We start from the raw sequence: 27,703 nt of genomic DNA, 5'->3' as shown, positions 1-27,703 counted from the left end.
GGGGTGGAGAGGAGCTTTTTAGTTGGACAAGTGAGGGGCTGGGGATAGGTGAGTTTAATTTTTTTTTTAACCCCTTTCCAGCAAAATGGCTGGAGACGTTTGGTTGAATCCTTACATTTTTAGCAAATTCTTAGCAAATTTGATTTGTTTAGAATTAATTTTTTTAGTTTTCTAGAATACAATCGCAATTCGGTTTCATTAAAAATGTTGCACCGTTTTGCTTTTACCAACATTTTATTTTCCAGCACATTAAACTTTGATGTGGTCTGTGGTCATAAATCAGAGGAGATGAGCTGAGACAAAGTCAATTACCAGTTTCAAACTCTCCCATTGGAGCTCGCTGACCGATCCTCAGTTGGGTCATTCTGCATCGTGAATGTGAAAAACGGATGTCTGAATGGGGTCTTAGAGCTTGATCAGTGGAGATTTCAGCAGCCCGATGTGAACGGATCGTCTGATCGCTGGAAGACTTCCATAGGACCCTGTGAAGCGCCTAATATTTCGAAGTGAATTGGCCGCGACTTGTCATCATTTATGTAGAGCGTAGAGCGTAATAATCAGTGCTGACAGAATAGAAATTAGCACCGGAGTCCCGGCCAAGTCATTCTTCACAACCCTTCACTGTCGTAAGACAGATGAGGTCATTTCGGAACCTAAGCGCCATATGAAATTTCATCCAAGAAAGTAACACAACTACTTCTGGCTGCCCGGTTTATGGGCAGGAGATCGGCTTTTGGCAAGTGCAAAATGTTCCTTTTGATTAGAAAGTTATGAGCCGTCGTCTGTTTTTCGTTTTCATTCATGCCAGCAGCTTTCTTTTTTCTTTCTTATTTTTTTTTTTTTATTAATAAGTAACTTGGCATGTCAGGTCTCCAGTTTCCAGTATAGGTAGATTGGATTTCACCCAGGTCATTGTCTTTTCTGTTGTATTCACACTTGCCCTTTTTTCCGGGTATACAATGACCTGCAAAAGGAGCAGAAGAAAGCAACTAAATCTGAGATCCCTGCACCAGGCGCTCCTGGCAAAACCAACATGTGAAAAATCACCTGTAGGCTTTGGTGTCTTGTGCTTCGCCATCTGGGGTGCAGCCAACAGTTTAAAGGGAATCTGTCAGCAGGTTTTTGCCATCTCATCTGACAGCAGCATGATGTAGGCAAAGAGAAGCTGAATCCAACGATGTATCACTTAGTTTACTGGGTGAGGCGGTTCTGACACAATCACAGCTTTTATATACAGACTGCAGCAGAGCTGAGAAAGCTAACTCCGCCCACACCAGGATCTCTGTCCATAAAGAGGAGGTGCTTATCACAAGAGGGGGCGTTGCTAGTCAAGTCCAAAAATGTTAATCTCTTAGGCTAGTTTCACATTTACGTTTAAAAACGCAGCGTTTTAAACGCAAACGCAGGTGGTGAAAAAAACGCATGTCAACGCGTGCAAACATGCGTTTACATGCGTTTTTTCCTGCGTTTGCATTTTTGAAACGCATGATGAGAAGTGTGTGACAGCTGCCAATCATTAAAATCAACTAGAAAACCCACTATAAACAGAAATAGCTAGGGTTAGGGTTAGAGTTAGGATCCCTAGGGTTAGGGTTAGGGTTAGGATCCCTAGGGTTAGGGTTAGGATCCCTAGGGTTAGGGTTAGGGTCCCTAGGGTTAGGGTTAGGATCCCTAGGGTTAGGGTTAGGGTTAGGATCCCTAGGGTTAGGGTTAGGATCCCTTTAGGGTTAGGGTTAGAGTTAGCGTTAGGATCCCTTTAGGGTTAGGGTTAGGGTTAGGATCTGTTTAGGGTTAGGGTTAGGGTTGGGGGTTGGCTTATCAGTGTGTATTCTTCTATTGAAACGCATGCGTTTAAAAACGCATGCAAACGCATGTGCTTAAAAACGCATGCGTTTACATAGACAGCAATACATAGACAGCATGCGTTTTTTTGCGGCAAAAAACGCCTCCAGAAATTACTACATGTTGCATTTCCGCAACAAAACGCAAGCATAGAAACGACGCATGCGTCGTCAAAACGCGGCAAAACGCATGCAAAAAAAGCATGCGTTTTTAATGTTAAGTATAGAAAAAAAAAGCATGCGTTTTTTGAGCTAAAACGCAGCGGCAAAAAATGCAAATGTGAAACCAGCCTTAGTGATAAATTCTTCACAGTTAGTAAACAACAGCACACACTTTGACAAGTGACACATCCCTGAATTCTGTGTTTCATCCTCTATCTATTGATGTCTTTAGATTACATAGCAAAAACCTGCTGACAGATTCCCTTTAAGCCTTATTGCAAAGTATTTCCACTCTTAAAGGGGCTACCCAGTGTAGAAAAGAGGTTGTCCACAATTTATTTATTACTTGAACTCATTCAATTGTTGCCAGAAAATATTCTTTTGCAATTGAGTTTCATTAAAAATGTTTGCCTTCTGTAATCTCCGTGTTGCACTGTTTATTGCTGGCTGCAGAACGAGTTAACTGAGGATCCATCAGTGAGCTCAATATGACTGTCTGGTGAAGAGAGTTTGTAATCCTTTTATCTATCTTTTATGAGCCCGTCTCAGCTGATTTTATTGACACAAAATACTTTAAGGAGGAATGTTAGGAAACAGAAAACTTGGAAAAATCAAATGATGGAACATTTTTAATAAAACTCAAATGTCAAAATGACTTTTTGCCCCAAATACATGCAAAGAAAAAAAAACTAGTACTTGTTCCTTTAAATGACATCATTCATTTTACCATACAATATACTGAAAAAAAAGGAAATTTGCTGTCAAATGTAAAAAAAAAAAAAAGCAATTACAACCTTGTTTTTTGGGTTTTTATTTTATGGCTTTCACTGTGCAGTAAGAATGACCTGACAGTATAATTCTGCAGCTCAGTACAATTTCCTCGATACCAAACTTGCATTTTTTTAAATATATTTTAGTAGTTAAAAAATTTAATCTTTTGTAAAAAAAATAACAAAATAAAAAAAATATGCTGCCATTTTTTGAAACCCCAAATCTGGAGCTGGGCTCAGGTTTGTATTTTGCCTGTTGAGTTGTAAATTTAACTGATGTTATTTTGGGGCACATATTACATTTTTTTTTGCATATTGGTGGGAAGGGGCGGGACTAAAAAAAAAAACAGCAATTCTGAAGTTTTGATTTTTTTTTACTATGGGTTAAATAATTGTATATTTTGATAGCCTGAACTTGTACAGACATGGCGGATTATAATATTATCATAATTTCTTTATTTTTTTTTTAAATAGGGGGGCATTAAAAACTTTTTTTTTTAAAAATCTTTAACTTTTCTTTACAACTTTCTATTTATTTTTTAGACCCCCGAGGGGACCTGAACCTTCAATTCTTTCTTTGATCGCTTGTACTATATACTGCAAGTCTTTCGGTTTTACTGTACATAGTGAAATGCACCGTCTCCTATAAAGCCCTTGGCCTGGCTTCACGGGAGTACCAAGATGGCAGCCACTGGATGCCATGGCAACCGATCTCATCAAAAGGGGAGGGGCGATGGGTGACCGAACAGACACCCCAACAAGTTTGTGCTACTTAATTGCCTCTGTTAGAGAATGACAGCGCCATTTAATCGGTTACACAGCAGCGATAGGGGCTAGTTCTGATCGCTGACTCCCCCCATGTCAGGAATGGGCTCTTGACTTGTCTATATTTGGCACGACAATCTATGGTTGCCATTCCCCTTGTCTACGTCCCTACGCGCTGACATGACAGGCTGTGGTGAAACAAGCCGTTGACAACGGGAGTGATAAGGCCCAAACGTCAATTGAGCGGTACCCTGTAATTGTTTCTGCTGCCCATAGCAACCAATCTGAGCTCGGCTTTCATTTTTTAAACTGCTCTGATAAAACGAAAGCTGTGCTGTGATTGGTTGCTATGGGCAACAAATAACTTGTTTACTGACAGTAGTCAGTCCAATATTTAGGCCTCACACAAAGCTTTCTCAAGCAAGTATTTCCCAAATGACGTCTATAAAATAATTTCTAAGACTGTTCTACGAATCACCTACCCCATCTTTGCCATTGTGATGTTTTTCGTAGATTCTATTTCTAAAATCAGCCAATAAAACAATGCAGTGACCCCCATGGCCGTACTTGTGCCTAGGCAAACAATTAGAAGTGGAAATTATAGGAAGATTATAGTCGCAGCCTATGGGCACACTGATTTTTTTTTAGGAGGTTTTTTTGAAGCTGAAATTGAGCTGAAACTCTCCGAATCCTCCTCCAAATCTCAAAACTCCTCAAAAACGTGACGTTTCTGCTCAGATTTTTCTCCAAAAATTCAGCAGAAAGACTTTGCGAGCGCATAACCATACAGAGTTTATTGAGACGGTCAAAAACGACTCGTTTTTTTTCAAGCGAAAACCACTTCAGGGAATTTTGGATGAGTTTTTCTTTTCTTGAAGAGATTACGAAGAGTTTGGGATGTTTTTTTTTTTGCAGTCTTTTGATCGGACAGTGCCTAGTTTGGACTAGATCAGAAGGTCCATCAAAAACGTGACTTTTTTTAAATTATTTTTTGCCCAGCAGACATTTTTCAGAATCTTTACTCTCAAAAACTTCTCATAAGAACGACATGGTGGATATTCCCTATAAATGAGAAGGAAGAGTTCCCCAAACAATTCAGAAGTAGTTTTGGAGGATGACTTTGGAGCAATTCCACTCCCAAAAAAGTCCTAAAAATATATAGTTTAAGGGTATGTGCACAGAACGCTTTTTTTTGTTGTCAAGTTTTCTTAGGCAAATCCACGTTAGGAAAACATGTGCCATCTTTATACTGAATAGATTCACTGCTGGCTGTGTTGTTGTTTTTTTGTCAGTGGCTCTGTTACAAATTCATCCTCCCCCCAAAAAGAGCGTTTCCGGAAGTAGTGCCCACTAAGAAAACGCTAAGAAAAATTGTGTAAACATGGCTTAAGGGTATTTTTTGGGAAGTTTTTGGAGCAGACCCTTGCTATGTTCACATGGAGTCCTTTTGGAGCGGAAACTGAGCAAAATCTCTCAAATACTCCTCAAAAACGTTGAGTTTCTGCTTCAAAAATTTCTAGAAGACCTCTGTGTGCACATATCCGTAATGTTTAATTGTGTTCTATGTTTCTAAAGTTTTCTAAATTTTATTCCCCACCCTCGAATAACAAACTAGCACAATGGCCTAGGTTCACGACTCAGACCTGGACTCTCCCGATATGCAGCTGAAGAGCGGTCCACCTGAGCCAAAGCAGGAAACCTCACAGCAACGATTGTACGATACATCAAACCATCATCCTGAGCCAGAGGGAGTCAAAAAAGATGAAAGGCAAAACAATACAAAGGATGCTATAAAAGAAGCAACACCATCCGCAGCCAATCATGACAAAGACGAGTGGACGGAAAATAATCCTTCACGGGAAAAAAGCCATCATCGGTCTACAAGCCAAACCGTGAAGGTTCCGAGGTCTTCAAGAAAAGGACCTTCCACCGCAAAAAAGAAAAGGAGGAGTCAGCTTTGCTCAGACTCACGGATTTTACCAGGTATGTTCAGAGATGTGTGTCGTTCATTAAATTATTTACAAAATTGTGTTATCTTGGTTTTAAAAGAAGATTTCACCAATATTTTTGATGATGACCTCACAATCGGAGCAGATTTTATTAAGTTGTTGGTTGATTTTTGAAGCAGAAACTACTCCAAAAAACTCAGCAAAAAACACTCAATGTGAACACACCCAAAGGCTATGTGCACATTTTTGTGTGCAGCTTTTGGAGCAGACAAACTAAGCAAAAAAACTCTAAGTGCTTTACAACACATTTGCAACTAAGATCCATTTGCCCAGGGGGTTGTAATGAAAAAAGAGAAAGAAAATACACTGATTGGCTGCAGCGTTCCCATTCTATATGAGCAGGAAACCAGCACAGATGTCGTTTTTCTATGGATTGTTAATTCTGCCACCAAAAGTGAGAGGTCTTGAGTGTAAATATATTCAAAACGCTTCCACCCAACCTGACTGAAGGCTGCAGCTTGCACTGGGCAGTGTGAGATCTAAGCAGCAGCAGGGAGGAGGGACACTGAGGAGCTGTCAATTAAACTAGGTGGGTGGAGATTTAATAGCAGCAGGGAGGAGGGACACTGAGGAGCTATCAATTAGACTAGGTGGGTGGAGATTTAACAGCAGCAGGGGGAGGGACACTGAGGAGCTATCAATTAGACTAAGTGGGTGGAGATTTAACAGCAGCAGGGGGAGGGACACTGAGGAGCTATCAATTAGACTAGGTGGGTGGAGATTTAACAGCAGCAGGGAGGAGGGACACTGAGGAGCTATCAATTAGACTAGGGGGGTGGAGATTTAACAGCAGTAGGAAGGAGGGACACTGAGGAGCTTTAAGTTAAACTAGGTGGGTGGAGATTTAACAGCAGCAGGGAGGAGGGACACTGAGGAGCTATCAATTAGACTAGGTGGGTGGAGATTTAACAGCAGCAGGGAGGAGGGACACTGAGGATCTATCAATTAGACTACGTGGGTGGAGATTTAACAGCAGCAGGGAGGAGGGACACTGAGGAGCTTTAAGTTAAACTAGGTGGGTGGAGATTTAACAGCAGCAGGGAGGAGGGACACTGAGGAGCTTTAAGTTAAACTAGGTGGGTGGAGATTTAACAGCAGCAGGGAGGAGGGACACTGAGGAGCTTTAAGTTAAACTAGGTGGGTGGAGATTTAACAGCAGTAGGGAGGAGGGACACTGAGGAGCTATCAATTAGACTACGTGGGTGGAGATTTAACAGCAGCAGGGAGGAGGGACACTGAGGAACTTTAAGTTAAACTAGGTGGGTGGAGATTTAACAGCAGCAGGGAGGAAGGACACTGAGGAGCTTTAAGCTAAACTAGGTGGGTGGAGATTTAACAGCTGTAGGGAGGAGGGACACTGAGGAGCTATCAATTAGACCAGGGGTCCCCAACTCCAGCCCTCAAGGCCCACCAACAGGTCATGTTTTCAGGATTTCCTTTGCATTGCACAGGTGATGCAATTATTACCTGGGCAAGACTAAGGAAATCCTGAAAACATGACATGTTGGTGGGCCTTGAGGACTGGAGTTGGGGACCCCTGAATTAGACTACGTGGGTGGAGATTTAACACGAGCAGGGAGGAGGGACACTGAGGAGCTATCAATTAGACTAGGTGGGCAGAGATTTAACATCTGCAGGGAGGAGGCACACTGAGGAACTATCAATTAGACTAGGTAGGCAAGATTTAACAGCCGTAGGGAGGAGGGACACTGAGGAGCTATCAATTAGACTAGGAGGGCGGAGATTTAACAGCAGCAGGGAGGAGGGACCCTGAGGAGCTATCAATTAGACTAGGTGGGCAGAGATTTAACAGCAGCAGAGAGGAGGGACCCTGAGGAGCTATCAATTAAACTAGGTGGATGGAGATTTAACAGCAGCAGGGAGGAGGGACACTGAGGAGCTATCAATTAGACTACGTGGGCGGAGATTTAACAGCAGCAGGGAGGAGGGACACTGAGGAGCTTTAAGTTAGACTAAGTGGTTGGAAATTTAACAGCTGCAGGGAGGAGGCACACTGAGGAACTATCAATTAGACTAGGTAGGTAAAGATTTAACAGCCGTAGGGAGGAAGGACACTGAGGAGCTATCAATTAAAATAGGTGGATGGAGATTTAACAGCAGCAGGGAGGAGGGACACTGAGAAGCTATCAATTAGACTAGCTTGGGCAGAGATTTAACAGCAGCAGGGAGGAGGGACACTGAGGAGATATCAATTAGACTAGGTGGGTGGAGATTTAACAGCAGTAGGGAGGAGGGACACTGAGGAGCTATCAATTAGACTAGGTGGGTGGAGATTTAACAGCAGTAGGGAGGAGGGACACTGAAGAGCTATCAATTAGACTAGGTGGATGGAGATTTAACAGCAGCAGGGAGGAGGGATACTGAGGAGCTATCAATTAGAGTACGTGGGTGAAGATTTAACAGCAGTAGGGAGGAGGGACACTGAGGAGCTATCAATTAGACAAGGTGGGTGGAGCTTTAACAGTAGCAGAGAGGAGGGACTCTGAGGAGCTATCAATTAAAATAGGCGGATGGAGATTTAACAGCAGCAGGGAGGAGGGACACTGAGAAGCTATCAATTAGACTAGCTTGGGCAGAGATTTAACAGCAGCAGGGACACTGAGGAGCTGTCAGTCAGGTCAGCCTGGAGGAAACTGCAGCCATTCAGGATTGTCAAAGCAAATACACTGGCTGCATCAGGTCTAAAAGAGCTACCTATTAATAAATGCAGCTTGTATTGTGAAATCTGGTGGCCAATCTCTCCAGAGCCATGTAGACAATAATGTGATCCCTTCTGACTTTACTTTCACTCCAGAGTGGTGCAGAAACATTGGGTAGCCATAAATATGTGAACCCACCCATCCTTGGAAAGTTAATAAGGTTTCTCTTCAATTTTTACTTGTTGCTCTGATTATACTAATTTAAAGCCTGGGATTATAATCTGGCCTTGATCATACCATGAAGTGTTAAAGGAAAAGAAACCCTCTAATCAGCTTTTTATCACGTAAAGCTCATTATTGCTAAGTCCCCTGATTAAACAGAAAGAGGAGCGCGAAGCGCGTTGTGCTTGCTCATTACGCGGCGGGTGAGTCATCACAGGCACTACTGGAACTAGCCATGTAATGCCCTAGATACATCTATTTGTAACCGCTGCCGCCTGACATTTCCGGATTCGCATTCAGCCTTATTACATCTGGTTCTCCTAAAAGAAATATGAAAAAATCCATAAAATACACATTTGTGGTATAATTTTCTCCAGGCCATGTGATAAGATCGAATTCCAGTAACAAGTGCTGCTCTACGGTCATCCATGGTCAGAGTAGGTTCTCAGAAATTTGAGATTCTGCTGCATACAATTGCCTATATGTGTTGTGGCTGTCGAACACCTGTGACTCAAGCATATCTTTTGAGCATGCCGAAAATACTCGATTAGGCACAAGCATGCTCAGATAACACCTAATCCGAACACACTCCCTCAATACTAGTGATCATAGTCAGTCATGGTATGATGGTAATATTTAGTCACTGTATAACGGTATTATTTATTTACTATATGGTAGTAATACTCACTATGGTAATATTAGTTAGTGACTGATATTATTTGGCTATTCCGTGGTGGCATACTTTGGTTATGGCATGGTGGTATTTGATCAATGTACGGTGGTAATTTTATTCTATCACTTTATAGTGTTATTATATTGTCATTTTATGGTGGTATTCCTCTGAGGGTCACTGTATGATAGTAATATCCAGTTCCTATTTAGTAGCACTATTTAGCAGATATTTGGTGGTCACTCGACAGCGTTATAATGCATTCGTTGTATGGTAGTAATACCTACTTCATAGCTACAGAATGGTAGTAATCATCATTCATTAATTGATATACAGTTAATCAATTTAGTTGCAATGTGATAGTATTATTTAATCAGTGTATGGTCGTAATTTTCAGTCACCGTATGGTGGTATTATTCAGTCCGTGTATGGTGGTATTACTCAATCATTGTAGGTGGTAATATTCAGTCACGGTATGGTAGCATTATTCAGTCCGTGTATGGGGGTATTATTCAATCATTGTATAGCAGTATTATTCAGCTAGTGTATGGTTGTATTAGTCAGTCCGTGTATGGTGGTATAACTGAATCATTGTATGGTGGTATTATTCAATCATTGTATGGTGGTATTATTCAATCATTGTATGGTGGTATTATTCAGTCCGTGTATGGTGGTATGACTGAATCATTGTATGGTGGTATTATTCAATCATTGTATGGTGGTATTATTCAATCATTGTATGGTGGTATTATTCAGTCCGTGTATGGTGGTATGACTGAATCATTGTATGGTGGTATTATTCAATCATTGTATGGTGGTATTATTCAATCATTGTATGGTGGTATTATTCAGTCCGTGTATGGTGGTATGACTGAATCATTGTATGGTGGTATTATTCAATCATTGTATGGTGGTATTATTCAGTCTGTGTATGGTGGTATTTTTCAATCATTGTATTGTATTATTAATATAGTATTGAGTCATTTTAGGATAGTGCTATTACTGTATTGTATTATTCATTCACTGCATGGCTATATTTTTGAGTCACTGTATGGTGGTATTAAATTACTGTATGTTAGTTTTACTGAGTTAGTCTAAGGTGATATTATTGAGTCAGTGTACGGTAGTATTTAGTTACCCTATGGTAGTATTACTCGGTTAATATACGGTGGTATTATTCAGTCTTTGTATTATTCAGTTACTGTATGGTAGAATTATTACTGTGTTGCGGTATTAGTCAATCACTATATGGTTGTATCATTCAATTTTCGTATGATAGTATTATTGAGTCACTGCATGGTGGTATTATTCAGTCACACTACAGCAGTATTCAATTACTGTACGTAGTATTGAGTCACTGTATGGTAATATTCAGTTACACTACGGTAGTATTCAGTTACTGTACGGCAGTATTAAGTCACTGTATGGTAATATTATTCAGTCACACTATAGTAGTATTCAATTACTGTATGGTAGTATTGAGTCACTGTATGGTAGTATTATTCAGCTACTCTATGGTGGTATTATTCAGTTGCTGTATAGTAGTATTTAGTTACTGTGTGGTAGTATTATTCAGTCACTTTATGATGGTAACATTGAGCAACTGTATGGTAGTATTAAGTCACGGTATGATGGTATTATTCAATCACTATTTGGCGGTGATAATACAGTACACAGACACATTGTGCTGATTAACGAAAATGATTTTGTATTACTTACTTTGTTGTTAGATTGCGACCAGCATCAGCGGCTATAGACTTGGGGTACAGTATAATAACATCAGGCTACCGCTATGAATACTTTGCATGTCCTCCTTTCCCCACAGTAACATCCTCAGAGTCATTGCCTTTTATCTGGGATGGACTCATCATTGGCATCCTTTTGCCATAGCCGGCGTTTTCTGGTGTTGACATGATCTTCAGGTCTGAGGTTGAATGAATATATGTGTGTTAGCAATCTGGCGCAGACAAACATGGCGCTGGATAAATGACTCTACAATACAGAGGAATGACGAGTACAACTTGGCATTTACCCTATCACTTATCTTATCCTAAAAAGCTGGATTGGAGGCGGCAGAGGCAGAGGCTTCAGAGGCATCGAAAATGGAAACATCCACAGCTCAACACAAGCCATCCCATCTCCCAGAGAAGAGGCCGGATGAGCAACGGGGTCCAGGACCTTTCTTTTACTTTGGTGGCGGTAATGGGGCACAATTGTAAGTAACCTACCTTTCATGTACTGTATAATTGAGAGTGGACGGTATTGTTCACTCACAGTTTAGAAGTCAATCATGGACGGTTGTATTTTTTGGTTACTGTGTGGCGGTATTATTTAGTCACACATAGCTCACCATTTTTGAGAAGATACATTTATAGCATGGGCATAGCTATAAATCGGCAGAGGTGGATGTATTTTCGGTCAATATAAGATCATGTTGTTTATTCGCTGTAGGGTAGAATATGAACACAGTATGTGGGTATTTTTGGTTACTCTATGGTCGTATTATATGGTCATTTATAGCTCACACTGTTAGAGGATTTACATTTGTAGCTGAAGAATAGCTAAAGGAGGACACAGAAAGTTTCGTACATTTTAAGACGGTACTATTTGGTCTCTGTATAGTGGTATTATTTGGTGATATGTTTGTAGCTAAATGTGGTGCAGAGGTAGAGGTGTTTTGGGTACTATTTGGTCACTGTATAGTAGTATTTGATTATTGTACAGTGGCACTATTTAGTCTATTATTTAGTCACTCTATAGTGGTTTTATTTAGTCATGTAAAGCATACAGTGCTTAATAAAATATGTTTATAGCATAAGAATAGCTACAGGGGTGCAGAGGTAGAGGTATTTTCAGTCAATTTTAGATGGTATTATTTGGTCTCTGTATAGCAGCATTATTTGGTGAATAATCAGTCAAATACGGTATATCTCAGTTGCTGGTAGCATATACTGTATGTAGTAAAAGTATAGAAGTGTAGAGGTATTTCTGGTTACTATAACATAGTATAATTAGGTCTTGATATTTTTGTAATTGATCACTGAATGGTGGTATTATTTAGTCATTCTATAGCGGTATTATTCACTCATTTATAGCTTACAGTAGTTTATTAAGATACATTTGTAGCAGAAGAATAGCCATAGGGGCACCCAAATACAGGTCTTTTCTGTAACTTTAAGATGGTATTGTTTGTTCCCTGTGTGGTAGTATTATTTAGATGGACTATGAGTAAGACCATAATGTCAGAAACGAGTCAGTTCTTGTCATGTTTTTTTTTTGTCTCCATATTAATTGTGCCTTCTTTTAACATGTTGGTAGAAATATAAATAAATACCTTATTTATCCTGAACATTTTGTTGGTGCTAATGGATATACAAGGTATTATTTGGTCACTGTGTGTGGTGGTATTATTTGGTCACTGTGTGGTGGTATTATTTATTCACTGTGTATACTTACAATTGCTCATTTTGCCTTTCTACCCAGATAATTCTTCTCTTTTCCATTAGGTTTATGACATCACATGATTAAAAACGACTAGCTAAATCCTCCTAAGCTCTATGTAGAAACAGGAGGTCAATTTTCCCTACGTGAGTCATGAGTCACTGCAAAAGTTCCTGGCAGAGGGGAGGAGGGAGCAGCTCGGGCAGGAGGTGAAGAGGGTAAATGCAGGGAAAAGAGACTTCCTGTTTCTACATAGAGTAGAGAAAAATAGAAGATGCACTGCAGAAGTGATCAGTAAAAAATAGTTTAAAAAATATGAAAAAATAAATAAATAAAAAACCCACACAAGTTCAATTGACTCCCCTTTTTGCCCCACTAATAATAAAATTAAAACCCCCAAAATCCAGAATACACATATTTGGTATCAATGCATTCGTAAAAGTCTGATCTATCAAAATATAAGGTAAATTACTCTGGTCGGTAAATTACGTAACTCAAAATGCCAAAATTATGTTTTTTTGACCACTGCAACATTGCGGTAACAGGCGATCGAAACGGCATATCAACCCCAAAATGGTATCAATAAAAATGCCAGCTTATGACACAAAAATAAGCCCTAACACAGACCCATATACTAAAAATTGAAAACGTTCTGTATCTCGGAAAATGGCTACTAAAGCAAGATTATTTTTTTGTTTTTTTTTTAAATTTCAGAATTTTGTTTTCACTACTTGAAAAACGCAAAACTTTACATGTTCGGTATCTTTGTACTTGTGATGACTTGGAGAATCATATTGCTTTGTTAGTTTTGGCATACAGTGAACATATATATATATATATATATATATATATATAGTAGAAAATACAGCTCGTCCCGCAAAAAATAAGCCCTCATATTGCTATAATGACAGACAAATAAAAAGTTATGGCTTTTCGAAGATGAGGAGGAAAAAACAAAAATGAAATAAAAAAGGAAAATTGCCATATCACTAAGGGGTTAAGAAAATGTTCTGAAAAAAAAATTAAAGCCTCTGCCACTCTAGTACCACCAATCTGGTGGTCCCTGGTGGTAATTATATGACATACAACACTCACATGGCAGCTGATGTGCCATGGGGGACTGCACTAGCTCTAAATCCATGAGGACCGGTGGTGTTATGGGGGTGGAAACTGGGCAAATGCACAGGGCCTCCATCCACAAAGAGGGTCCCTTGCTCCTGCAGCCCCTCCATACAGGGCACAGAGGATTACATCAGTGCATGGGTTCGCTCACACTTGCATATAACTCGGACAAGTGACCAGTATTATTCAATGAGGCCGTACAGATCGGCATATTTATTTCTTAGCTGTATTCGGCATGCTGCAATTTCACTCCAAAATTGGACAATTCGAGAAAAAAATTGCGTACCATACGGACCATCAGTACTGTACCTGATTTTTATGGACACATTACAATTCTGTAAGATAGGAAACTGTAAATTGTCCTGTAAATAATGAATAGCAGCTGAGTTTAAAGGGAACCTGTCACCCCCAAAATCGTATACGAGCTGCGGCTGCCGGCATCTGGGGCTTATCTACAGCATTCTGTAATGCTGTAGATAAGCCCCTGATGTATCCTGAAAGATGAGAAAAACAGGTTATATTATACTCACCCAGGGGCGGTCCTGTTGCGGTCCGCTCCGATGGGCGTCGTGGTCTGGGTCCGGGGCCTCCCATCTTCATATGATGACGTCTTCTTCTGGTCTTCACGCTGCGGCTCTGGCGCAGGCGTACTTTGCCCTGTTGAGGGCAGAGCAAAGTACTGCAGTGCACAGGTGCTGGGAAAGGTCAGAGAGGCCCGGCGCCTGCGCACTGCAGTACTTTGCTCTGCCCTCAACAGGGCGTATAAAGTACGCCTGCGAAGGAGCCGGGAAGCAAAGAAGAGGACGTCATCGTATGAAAATGAGAGGCGCCGGACCGGACCGCGACGCCCATCGGAGCAGACCGCAGCGGGACCGTCCCCTGGGTGAGTATAATCTAACCTTTATTTCTCATCTTTCAGGTTACATTGGGGGCTTATATAAAGGCATTACAGATTGCTGTAGATAAGCCCCTGATGCCGAAGGCTGCAGCTCATATACGATTTTGGGGGTGACAGATTCCCTTTAAAAAAATGGATTGCACACAGATGACAAGTGGGAACAAATCGTCCCGCTCTCCCGGGAGAGAATGGGGCCTAATTTTCTATGCAGGTATGAGTGAACCCTTATTTACATCCTCTGTAATTCGGTGTTTATCTCCCTCTCTGTAAAATGTGTGTGCATGTACAGTGTATAAATATTTTTGCTAAATATATAGTTCTAAGGAGTCCGTGTCCATCTTTCCCCACAATCCTGATGTGCCTGATGTCCCTGACGCCAGTCTTGAGGTCCCGGGCCTGACAGACGGACCTGCATGTAATGGTGAAGTGGCAATATACTGCTCCAAGTCATGGGCTCATGTTGACCCTAGCAGCCCACTGCATGTGACCTCCACAGTCAACCAAATTATCTTTTCATCTCCTCCTATCTTTCTCCAATCAGGAAGTGCTTCCCCTTTTATTAACACTATTGCCCCACCCATCTGCGGGCTTGTACCTAACATTATTCCTTATCTATTTCCTATCCTTTCAGTATATTACTAATAACTTTACTACTATTATCACATGTAACTTTTTTTTTGTCCACCAAAACACGACGCATCCGTCGCACGACGGATGCGACGTGTGGCCATACGTCGCAATGCGTCGGCTAATGCACGTCTATGGAGAAAAAACGCATCCTGCGGGCACATTTGCAGGATGCGTTTTTTCTCCAAAACGACGCACTGCGACGTACGCCAAACAACGCTAGTGTGAAAGTAGCCTTAGGGTTAGGGATTCACAAGACTGTATTTTCGGTTCAAGCGCTCACCATGAAAAAAATTTTTTTTTTGCTCTAAAAACTATTCGTTTCCATAGTAACCAATAATTCTTTGGGGGGGAATTTTGTTGTAATAGGTCCAAACACATGAATATCTTGCATTTATCCATCTGAATGTAGAAGGTCAGAATGAACAGGTCTTAAAAAAGTCACATTTATTTTACATGTCCGATTTTCTTAACGTTCAATCACATTTGCAACAAAACACCTTATATTAGGTAACTGTCATTGTGTCAAAGTCTCCCAACTGTAAAAACGTGCAATAAAATCACAGGACAAGCAAAATCTGTGAGGGAAAGTAGAGCGCCCCCTGCTGTGCAATAGCTGTTACATCAGATAAACTCATAGGCCCCAATTTTATCATTTACGTTTTTCTTTCCAAGTCACTTTCCTTTTCTGTCTTGTGGTATTAGTATCAAGATGGCACATGTGATTTATTGGCGCCAAGTCAAAAAAGAGCTTTTTTTTCCTGTCTTGAACTTTTCTTGCAAATTTTGGCTCCAAAAGTTGCAGTTTGGTGCCAAAAAGTCGTAAATATTGTCCCAAAATGTTTGCATACTGGAAAATAAACAGGATTGATGGTGGGGGAGGTGGGGGGGTGGAAAGGGATGTCGGGAGAGAAATTTTGCCAAATTTTGCAACGTTTTGAAAAGTTTTGCAAAACACAGAACATTAGACAAAAAACAGGTGCAAAGGCAGCGATCAATCATGGCCATAGAATAGACATCGTATGGCAGGTACTTGGGCAGCTCATCATGAGACGCTTAATGAGATCTCTAAAGTGTCCCGAAATGCAGGGTCGGAGACAGAAAATGTAACAGGGCAGGCATCAGAAAAGTTCTACCTGTGCCAACACCGAGAGCGCATTCGCCACCCCAGGTTGAAGGGGTACCTGGTACCCGAAGATTGTGACTACCGGTGAAGGCAGATCCTATAGAAAGAGTGTGGCACTTCTACTTAGGCAGCATATCGTTTACTAGTTTGGCAGTATCGGGTGCAGGAGGCATTGAGCACAATTGTTATTTGGGGCATTGGATGGAAACGTTGGTTGGCTGCAGATGGACACCAGAATGTATGGCAATCATAACTGATATAGTTATTTGTAGATTGCGCGATAGTCCTCGATACAGTAGGGAGAGCCTCATCTGGTCAAAGGGCATCCTCCACTATGATGCCGCCCTTACGGGGTGTGGTGCTATTCAGTGCTCCAGACTCGAGACTCCACACCTACCGTGCTTCAACCCAATCTGAGATTTAGCTCAGCTGAGTCACAGTTGGACTCCTCGGGGTAAATGAGTGCCATGGCTCCATGACGTAAGCTCCTATATTTATAGAAATCCCAAGACTCGGCAAAGTAAACAACAAAAGGTATAATTCTAGATTCTCCATTTTGCCTGGTCACCAGGGCATATTCTCTGTGGGTGGAATGGAAATATGATAGGTTAGAAGAATATAGTTTTATAAGGTCTTCGAGCATCATTCTTGTACCTTGTATGGATTACACCATGTAGCAAAGCATGGGTATTTGGATGACCAACATATGAACAGCAATGTTGGCTTACAATAGAAAGAGCCTTTCGAGCATTTTTTAAGCGATTTTTGGACCTTTTTTTTTAGCTAACCTGCTCTTAAACTATTCATCAAAAAATTCCATCTCCCTTCTCCAGTTTGATGGAATTCCCTATAACTCATGCAGCCAATCCAGCTTAGTCTAATAGCAGAATGCAGCCACACTGCCCCATAACACTGCCAATTACAGTGCCCAAATAGTGTAGCCAGACACTGTGACCAAAATTAGCTACCGTAATTGCATTGCAAGTCACTGTACCTTAAAAATAAAGTTACACAGAATTAAATTAGTTTCCGGGTAGCTGATATATCTTTCTTGTAGGGTAAGTGCTTATTGCCTGAGCAAAGGATGGCAGCGAATCTACGACAGCAAGAGGGATGATTACAAGCTGAAGTGGTGTGAGACCAAGAATTCTGCTATGTACTATGCCTTCCGAGAAGGTAAGTGATCAGTAGGGTAGGAAAAAGAGAAGAAAATGGAAATGGGCCCTTATTAGTGACCAAAATTCCTCCACCCAGAAGATAAAGGCCGGTGTTTGTTTCCATTTCCATGCCCTTTCTATAACTCTTACACCACTTCCCCACATATTAGTTGGCATAAAATACACTTCCTCCGTAGAGCAGAGGACCAAGAACCAACACTGATGAACAGGAAAAGGAACCAGCCAGGAATGTTCTCCACCTCAGTATACTGTATGGATGAATGGGAGCATGGAGGTCAACTCTACTTGTATCTGAATTTTTGGTTTTGAGTGCAAGTAGAATTTTGGCAGCAGGTTTGGGTGATTCCTTACGTAATTAGTTGTTTTTTTTTGCCAGGAGAACAACTGATGTATCAAATACCCAACAATAAAGTACTCACCTCCAAAATTGGGCTCCTAAACAGCCTGAGAGAATATGAAAGGGTCATGCAGAAAATCTATAAAGCCAGGTAAGAGATGAATATTAGATATTCACAAATGTATAAGTATGGAAACTTCAAATAAGAACAAGTAAGAGAGCATTGTTAAGGGGAATGTGACAGCAAATGCATGCCGGCCAAACCATGGGATGCATGAATCAGACACTGGTTGAGTTATTGCAGCCTTGTGTGTTTTACTCTGAATGGCGTTTCAGAAAAACTTGAAAAGTCAAACAGTGGTCATGCTTCTCAAATGACTAGTCCAACGTGAGTCCTTGGCGGCTTCTCCTCTAGATGGACTGGTCTCTCCTCCGCCATGCGTTCCTAGAAGACCAGATCTTTCCTTCACCATGCTCCCCTAATGGACTGGTCTCTCCTTCACCATGCTCCCCTAGATGGACAGGTCTTTTCTCCATCATGCTCCCCTAGATGGACAGGTCCCCCCTCCACCATGCTCCCCTAGATGGACAGGTTTCTCTTCCACCATGCTTCCCTATATGGACAAGTCTTTCCTCCACCATGCGCCCTAGATGGACAGATTTCTCCTCCACCACGCTCCCCTAGATGGACAGGTTACTCCTCCACCATGCTCCACTAGATGGACAGGTTACTCCTTCACCATGCTCCCCTAGATGGAAAGGTTTCTTCTCCACCATGCTCTCCTAGATGGACAGGTCTCTCCTCATAAATATACATAGTGAGACAGTGGGTCGGGAAGATGCCACCGTTGACTGACCTCGGACTTATTCCTGGCTGACTTTTCAAGCTATGTTTTCTCTCAGCATTTCAGAGTAAAACACCCTCAGCTGCAATAATATAGACAATCCCTGATTCATGCTGCCTGTGCTTCAGGGAGCATAAATCTCCAGCCAGCGCAGAGCATGCGCAATATGTTTTGGAGAACCTGCATGATTTGCAGTGAATGGTGTGAAATGTATGTGGATTTTGATTAGTGATGAGCGAGTATGCTCGTTACTCGAGTTTCTCAGAGCATGCTCGGGTGGTCTCCGAGTATTTCAGCATGCTCAGATTTTTAGTTTATGTCAATGCAGCTGCATGATTTGCGGCTGCTAGACAGCTAGAATACATGTGGGGATCCCTGCATGTATTCAAGCTGTCTAGCAGCCACAAATCATGCAGCTGCGTCAACATAAACTAAAAATCCGAGCATGCCGAAATACTCGGAGACCACCCGAGCATACCCTGAGAAACTTGAGTAACGAGCATACTCGCTCATCACTAATTCTGATGCAAAATGTGGTTTCTGTGTTTCCTACAAACTTTTGAACTCTCCCTTCGAAAATTCTTATACATATACTCTATTTTTTTTTAATTCGATGGAGTTGTTTTTTTTTTGATGGAGCTCATTTCTTGTCTAGAGTAAATATTGGCAGAAAAGAGCGTCTCTTCCTTTGGAGGACTTGTCGTTTCATGTATTACTCCAACATTCCACTGATTTGCAAAGGACACCGTGTCATGCCTCCTTTTTCCAGTGGTGATGCTGTAGAAAAATTGACCTTGTCAAAGAACACTTCCAACAAGTAGAGATTTCTCAAAGTACCTACACAATGGGGGGACATATGACTACTAACACCATTCCTACAGTATAGAGCGCTGGACTCTTATCACAGTATAGAGGGAGACAAAACTATGAGTTTCAAATCCGTAAGGCCAAGTTCACACGGTCAGTATTTGATCAGTATTTCACATCAGTATTTGTAAGCCATAACCAGGAGTGGGTGAAAAACCCAGAAGTGGTGACGCATTTCTATTACACTTCACCTCTGATTGTTCTGCTCCTGATTTTTGCTTACAAATACTGATGTAAAATACTGACCAAATACTGAACGTATGAACGTGGCCTAAATCAATTAAGGAAACAGATACAGTGTGACAATTGTGTGATTATTGGCTTTTTAGGGTGCTGAAAATGGCAGAATTTTTTCCTGAGACTGTCCGCTTGGACATGAAGGATGAGGCAGAAGTCTTCTTTTCTACATATGAAGGTAACAATACATAGTTTCTAGTGCTCAGTGACTTTCTTAACTTTTCTAAAAAAATTGTTATGCTTCTCTGGAGTGATTGGTTTTGTGCTTAAAATGTACATATACAATAGTTTCCTGAGTTATTTAAAGGGAATGTGCCATCGGATAAATTAACTGTTGTTTAAATCAGGCTTTGATGTTACATGTTTTCTTACATTTGATAATGTTTTTTATTCAATTTTCCATATCACTATATTTTTACCACTAGGCTTCATACTAAACTCAAACATCACATTATGTACAAAAATCGTTTCACAGATCTCCTTCTCCTGTCAATGACTGATAACACCTGTATATACAGTAGATAACACAGGATCCACCATTCACAATAGGTGATGTCACAGCTCACCTCCTCCTCCTGTCAATGACTGATAACACCTCTATATACAGTAGATAACACAGGATCCACCATACACAATATGGGATATCACAGCTCATCTCCTCCTCCTTCTGTACAATGACTGATAACACCTCTATATACAGTAGATAACACAGGATCCACCATTCACAATATGGGATATCACAGCTCATCTCCTCCTCCTTCTGTACAATGACTGATAACACCTCTATATACAGTAGATAACACAGGATCCACCATTCACAATATGTGATATCACAGCTCATCTCCTCCTCCTCCTGTACAATGACTGATAACACCTCTATATACAGTAGATAACACTGGATCCACCATTCACAAAAGGTAATGTCACAGCTCACCTCCTCCTCCTGTACAATGACTGATAACACCTATATATACAGTAGATAACACAGGATCCACCATTCACAATAGGTGATGTCACAGCTCACCTCCCCTACTGTACAATGACTGATAACACCTCTATATACAGTAGATAACACAGGGTCCACCATTCACAATAGGTGATGTCACAGCTCACCTCCTCCTCCTGTACAATGACTGATAACACCTCTATATACAGTAGATAACACAGGATCCACCATTCACAATAGGTGATGTCACAGCTCACCTCCTCCTCCTGTACAATGACCGATAACACCTCTATATACATTAGATAACACAGGATCCACCATTCACAATACGTGATGTCACAGCTCACTTCCTTCTCCTGTACAATGACTGATAACACCTCTATATACAGTAGATAACACAGGATCCACCATTCACAATAGTTGATGTCACAGCTCACCTCCTCCTCCTGTACAATGACTGATTACATCTCGATATAAAGTAGATAGCACAGGATCCACCATTCACAAAAGGTGATGTCACAGCTCACCTCCTCCTCCTGTACAATGACTGATAACACCTCTCTATACAGTAGATAACACAGGATCCACCATTCACAATAGATGTCACAGCTCACCACCTCCTCCTCCTGTACAATGACTGATGACACCTCTATATACAGTAGATAACACAGGATCCACCATTCACAGTAGGTGATGTCACAGCTCACCTCCTCCTCCTGTACAATAACTGATAACACCTCTATATACAGTAGACAACACAGGATCCACCAATCACAATAGGTGATGTCACAGCTCACATCCTCCTCCTGTACAATGACTGATAACACCTCTATATACAGTAGATAACACGGGATCCACCATTCACAATAGGTGATGTCACAGCTCACCTCCTCCTCCTGTACCATGACTGATGACACCTCTATATACAGTAGATAACACAGGATCCACCATTCAAAATAGATGTCACAGCTCACCTCCTCATCCTGTACAATGACTGATAACACCTCTATATACAGTAGATAACACAGGATCCACCATTCACAATAGGTGATGTCACAGCTCACTTCCTCCTCCTGTTCAATGACTGATAATACCTCGATATAGAGTAAATACACAGGTTCCACCATTCACAATAGGTGATGTCACAGCTCACCTCCTCCTCCTCTACAATGACTGATAACACAACTATATACAGTAGATAACACAGGATCCACCATTCACAATAGGTGATATCACAGCTCACCTCCTCCTCCTGTACAATGACTGATAACACCTCTATATACATTAGATAACACAGGATCCACCATTCACAATATGTGATGTCACAGCTCACATCCTCCTCCTGTACAATGACTGATAACACCTCTATATACAGTAGATAACACGGGATCCACCTTTCACAATATGTGATATCACAGCTCACCTCCTCCTCCTCCTGTACAATGACTGATAACACCTCTATATACAGTAGATAACACAGGATCCACCATTCACAATAGGTGATGTCACAGCTCACATCCTCCTCCTGTACAATGACTGATAACACCTCTATATACAGTAGATAACACAGGATCCACCATTCAAAATAGATGTCACAGCTCACCTCCTCATCCTGTACAATGACTGATAACACCTCTATATACAGTAGATAACACAGGATCCACCATTCACAATAGGTGATGTCACAGCTCACTTCCTCCTCCTGTTCAATGACTGATAATACCTCGATATAGAGTAAATACACAGGTTCCACCTTTCACAATAGGTGATGTCACAGCTCACCTCCTCCTCCTCCTCTACAATGACTGATAACACAACTATATACAGTAGATAACACAGGATCCACCATTCACAATAGGTGATGTCACAGCTCACCTCCTCCTCCTCTACAATGACTGATAACACCTCTATATACAGTAGATAACACAGGAACCACCATTCTCAATAGGTGATGTCACAGTTCACCTCCTCCTCCTGCACAATGACTGATAACACCTCTATATACATTAGATAACACAGGATCCACCATTCACAATAGGTGATATCACAGCTCACCTCCTCCTCCTGTACAATGACTGATAACACCTCTATATACAGTAGATAACACAGGATCCACCATTCACAATATGTGATATCACAGCTCTCCTCCTCCTGTACAATGACTGATAACACCTCTATATACAGTAGATAACACAGGATCCACCATTCACAATAGGTGATATCACAGCTCACCTCCTCCTGTACAATGACTGATAACACCTCTATATACAGTAGATAACACAGGATCCACCATTCTCAATAGGTGATGTCACAGCTCACCTCCTCCTTCTGCACAATGACTGATAACACCTCTATATACAGTAGATAACACAGGATCCACCATTCACAATATGTGATATCACAGCTCTCCTCCTCCTGTACAATGACTGATAACACCTCTATATACAGTAGATAACACAGGATCCACCATTCACAATAGGTGATGTCACAGCTCACCACCTCCTCCTGTACAATGACTGATAACACCCCTATATACAGTAGATAACACAGGACCCACCATTCACAATAGGTGATGTCACAGCTCCCCTCCTCCTCCTGTACAATGACTGATAACACCCCTATATACAGTAGATAACACAGGATCCACCATTCACAATAGGTGATGTCACAGCTCACATCCTCCTCCTGTACAATGACTGATAACACCTCTATATACAGTAGATAACACAGGATCCACCATTCAAAATAGATGTCACAGCTCACCTCCTCATCCTGTACAATGACTGATAACACCTCTATATACAGTAGATAACACAGGATCCACCATTCACAATAGGTGATGTCACAGCTCACTTCCTCCTTCTGTTCAATGACTGATAATACCTCGATATAGAGTAAATACACAGGTTCCACCTTTCACAATAGGTGATGTCACAGCTCACCTCCTCCTCCTCCTCTACAATGACTGATAACACAACTATATACAGTAGATAACACAGGATCCACCATTCACAATAGGTGATTTCACAGCTCACCTCCTCCTCCTCTACAATGACTGATAACACCTCTATATACAGTAGATAACACAGGATCCACCATTCACAATAGGTGATATCACAGCTCACCTCCTCCTCCTGTACAATGACTGATAACACCTCTATATACAGTAGATAACACAGGATCCACCATTCACAATATGTGATATCACAGCTCTCCTCCTCCTGTACAATGACTGATAACACCTCTATATACAGTAGATAACACAGGATCCACCATTCACAATAGGTGATATCACAGCTCACCTCCTCCTGTACAATGACTGATGACACCTTTATATACAGAAGATAACACAGGATCCACCATTCACAATAGGTGATGTCACAGGTCACCTCCTCCTCCTGTACAATGACTGATAACACCTCTATATACAGTAGATAACACAGGATCCACCATTCACAATAGGTGATATCACAGCTCACCTCCTCCTCCTGTACAATGACTGATGACACCTTTATATACAGAAGATAACACAGGATCCACCATTCACAATATGTGATATCACAGCTCTCCTCCTCCTGTACAATGACTGATAACACCTCTATATACAGTAGATAACACAGGATCCACCATTCACAATAGGTGATGTCACAGCTCACCACCTCCTCCTGTACAATGACTGATAACACCCCTATATACAGTAGATAACACAGGATCCACCATTCACAATAGGTGATGTCACAGCTCCCCTCCTCCTCCTGTACAATGACTGATAACACCCCTATATACAGTAGATAACACAGGATCCACCATTCACAATAGGTGATGTCACAGCTCCCCTCCTCCTCCTGTACAATGACTGATAACACCCCTATATACAGTAGATAACACAGGATCCACCATTCACAATAGGTGATGTCACAGCTCCCCTCCTCCTCCTGTACAATGACTGATAACACCTCTATATACAGTAGATAACACAGGATCCACCATTCACAATATGTGATATCACAGCTCACCTCCTCCTCCTGTACAATGAGTGATAACACCTCTATATACAGTAGATAACACAGGATCCACCATTCACAATAGGTGATGTCACAGCTCACCTCCTCCTCCTGTACAATGAGTGATAACACCTCTATATACAGTAGATAACACAGGATCCACCATTCACAATAGGTGATATCACAGCTCCCCTCCTCCTCCTCTACAATGACTGATAACACCCCTATATACAGTAGATAACACAGGATCCACCATTCACAATAGGTGATGTCACAGCTCCCCTCCTCCTCCTGTACAATGACTGATAACACCTCTATATACAGTAGATAACACAGGATCCACCATTCACAATATGTGATATCACAGCTCACCTCCTCCTCCTGTACAATGAGTGATAACACCTCTATATACAGTAGATAACACAGGATCCACCATTCACAATAGGTGATGTCACAGCTCACCTCCTCCTCCTGTACAATGAGTGATAACACCTCTATATACAGTAGATAACACAGGATCCACCATTCACAATAGGTGATATCACAGCTCCCCTCCTCCTCCTCTACAATGACTGATAACACCCCTATATACAGTAGATAACACAGGATCCACCATTCACAATAGGTGATGTCACAGCTCCCCTCCTCCTCCTGTACAATGACTGATAACACCTCTATATACAGTAGATAACACAGGATCCACCATTCACAATATGTGATATCACAGCTCACCTCCTCCTCCTGTACAATGAGTGATAACACCTCTATATACAGTAGATAACACAGGATCCACCATTCACAATAGGTGATGTCACAGCTCACCTCCTCCTCCTGTACAATGAGTGATAACACCTCTATATACAGTAGATAACACAGGATCCACCATTCACAATAGGTGATATCACAGCTCCCCTCCTCCTCCTCTACAATGACTGATAACACCCCTATATACAGTAGATAACACAGGATCCACCATTCACAATAGGTGATGTCACAGCTCCCCTCCTCCTCCTGTACAATGACTGATAACACCTCTATATACAGTAGATAACACAGGATCCACCATTCACAATATGTGATATCACAGCTCACCTCCTCCTCCTGTACAATGAGTGATAACACCTCTATATACAGTAGATAACACAGGATCCACCATTCACAATAGGTGATGTCACAGCTCACCTCCTCCTCCTGTACAATGAGTGATAACACCTCTATATACAGTAGATAACACAGGATCCACCATTCACAATAGGTGATATCACAGCTCCCCTCCTCCTCCTCTACAATGACTGATAACACCCCTATATACAGTAGATAACACAGGATCCACCATTCACAATAGGTGATGTCACAGCTCCCCTCCTCCTCCTGTACAATGACTGATAACACCTCTATATACAGTAGATAACACAGGATCCACCATTCACAATATGTGATATCACAGCTCACCTCCTCCTCCTGTACAATGAGTGATAACACCTCTATATACAGTAGATAACACAGGATCCACCATTCACAATAGGTGATGTCACAGCTCCCCTCCTCCTCCTGTACAATGACTGATAACACCCCTATATACAGTAGATAACACATGATCCACCATTCACAATAGGTGATGTCACAGCTCCCCTCCTCCTCCTGTACAATGACTGATAACACCTCTATATACAGTAGATAACACAGGATCCACCATTCACAATATGTGATATCACAGCTCCCCTCCTCCTCCTGTACAATGACTGATAACACCTCTATATACAGTAGATAACACAGGATCCACCATTCACAATATGTGATATCACAGCTCACCTCCTCCTCCTGTACAATGACTGATAACACCTCTATATACAGTAGATAACACAGGATCCACCATTCACAATAGGTGATGTCACAGCTCACCTCCTCCGTACAATAAGCATTTATAGGTGATATAAGTGCTTGTTGGTTAACAGGTACAACTAGATGCTAAAGTCATATGCCATATCTGGGACATGTTTTCTTCAGAATCTTACACACTACATGAACAAGGGCAAAATCAGAAATCACAGTTCCAGGCTCCATGGTGTTAGTAAAGGACTCGGTTGTCTTGTAATGATATGACCAGTGCGATATTAATTCTTTATTCAGATGGGCAAATATGGATTTGCAAACCCACTGGGCTGAATCAGGGGCGCGGTATTTATTTGCTGAAAAACCAAGAACAGATCACTGCTCTTCGCTGCCAAATGCTTGGCATAATTGAAGATTCTAGAAAACCTCCATCAAAAGGACCACAGGCACGAATAGTGCAAAGGTAGGTGTCCTGCTGGATGGAGTTTAGAACAGGAGGAATTTATGAAAACATATTGTGAAGAAATGGTTTATCTTGTCCTCAATGGGATTAGAGCCGCTATCCTCCAAGGAGCCCAGGATCTGACACAATAATGGGTCCCAAAGGTCGAGCAGTAAGAAAATTCCATTTGGAGCTGACTTTTGAGTCATTCACTTGCCAGTAGAAGCAAAATATGCATTTACAAAAACTGTAGATCTTAAAAATATAATAGATGAAGGTCGCACCTATGAGGCTTCATGAGAGGCCCCCAGTTGCTGTTCTTGGCCAGAGAATCGGTCTCATTAATATCTATGGGTAGTGCCTGGGTCAGTTTATGAAAGAAAAAGTGAAAAAAAAAGTATATGACTTTCACATATTGTTAGGGTTGGCGGAATGCACCGAGTAAATATAGAGATAGTATAGGTGCATTCGCAGCCCGGGGTCCACCGTGCAGGAGTGGAACCTGATGCTAGTAAATGGCGGCACTATATGGCTGTACTACGGCTGAATAGACACGGGTTCCATCACCCGGTCTGTATAGGAGTGAACTCTGTTGCTTCATAGAGTTGCCGGGATTGAAGGTAACACTGTACTCTGTTAACCTCACAGAGGATCAAAGCTCACTACCGGAGCAGGTAGCATACAGTGGTCATACAGTCAGC

The 27,703-nt window shown here is 41.5% G+C and overlaps 1 protein-coding gene across 1 annotated transcript in view; it reads left to right on the top strand.

The window, feature by feature from the left end:
- The window catches only part of TTLL10 (tubulin tyrosine ligase like 10), a 68,721-nt gene that overhangs the window by 18,719 nt on the left and 22,299 nt on the right, over positions 1 to 27,703 (top strand). The window contains exons 2-7 of the mRNA XM_069741246.1: positions 5,154 to 5,521; positions 11,158 to 11,314; positions 17,371 to 17,489; positions 17,868 to 17,979; positions 19,870 to 19,955; positions 26,858 to 27,023. Of these exons, the coding sequence (XP_069597347.1) occupies positions 5,197 to 5,521; positions 11,158 to 11,314; positions 17,371 to 17,489; positions 17,868 to 17,979; positions 19,870 to 19,955; positions 26,858 to 27,023 (965 nt within the window). The 5' untranslated portion in view covers positions 5,154 to 5,196. The remainder of the gene's footprint in view (positions 1 to 5,153; positions 5,522 to 11,157; positions 11,315 to 17,370; positions 17,490 to 17,867; positions 17,980 to 19,869; positions 19,956 to 26,857; positions 27,024 to 27,703) is intronic.

Source organism: Ranitomeya imitator, chromosome 10 (assembly GCF_032444005.1).
Source record: "Ranitomeya imitator isolate aRanImi1 chromosome 10, aRanImi1.pri, whole genome shotgun sequence".
Classification (NCBI taxonomy): domain Eukaryota; kingdom Metazoa; phylum Chordata; class Amphibia; order Anura; family Dendrobatidae; genus Ranitomeya; species Ranitomeya imitator.
Note: the sequence above shows the minus strand (reverse complement) of the source record. Positions and strands in the feature narration are given on the sequence as shown.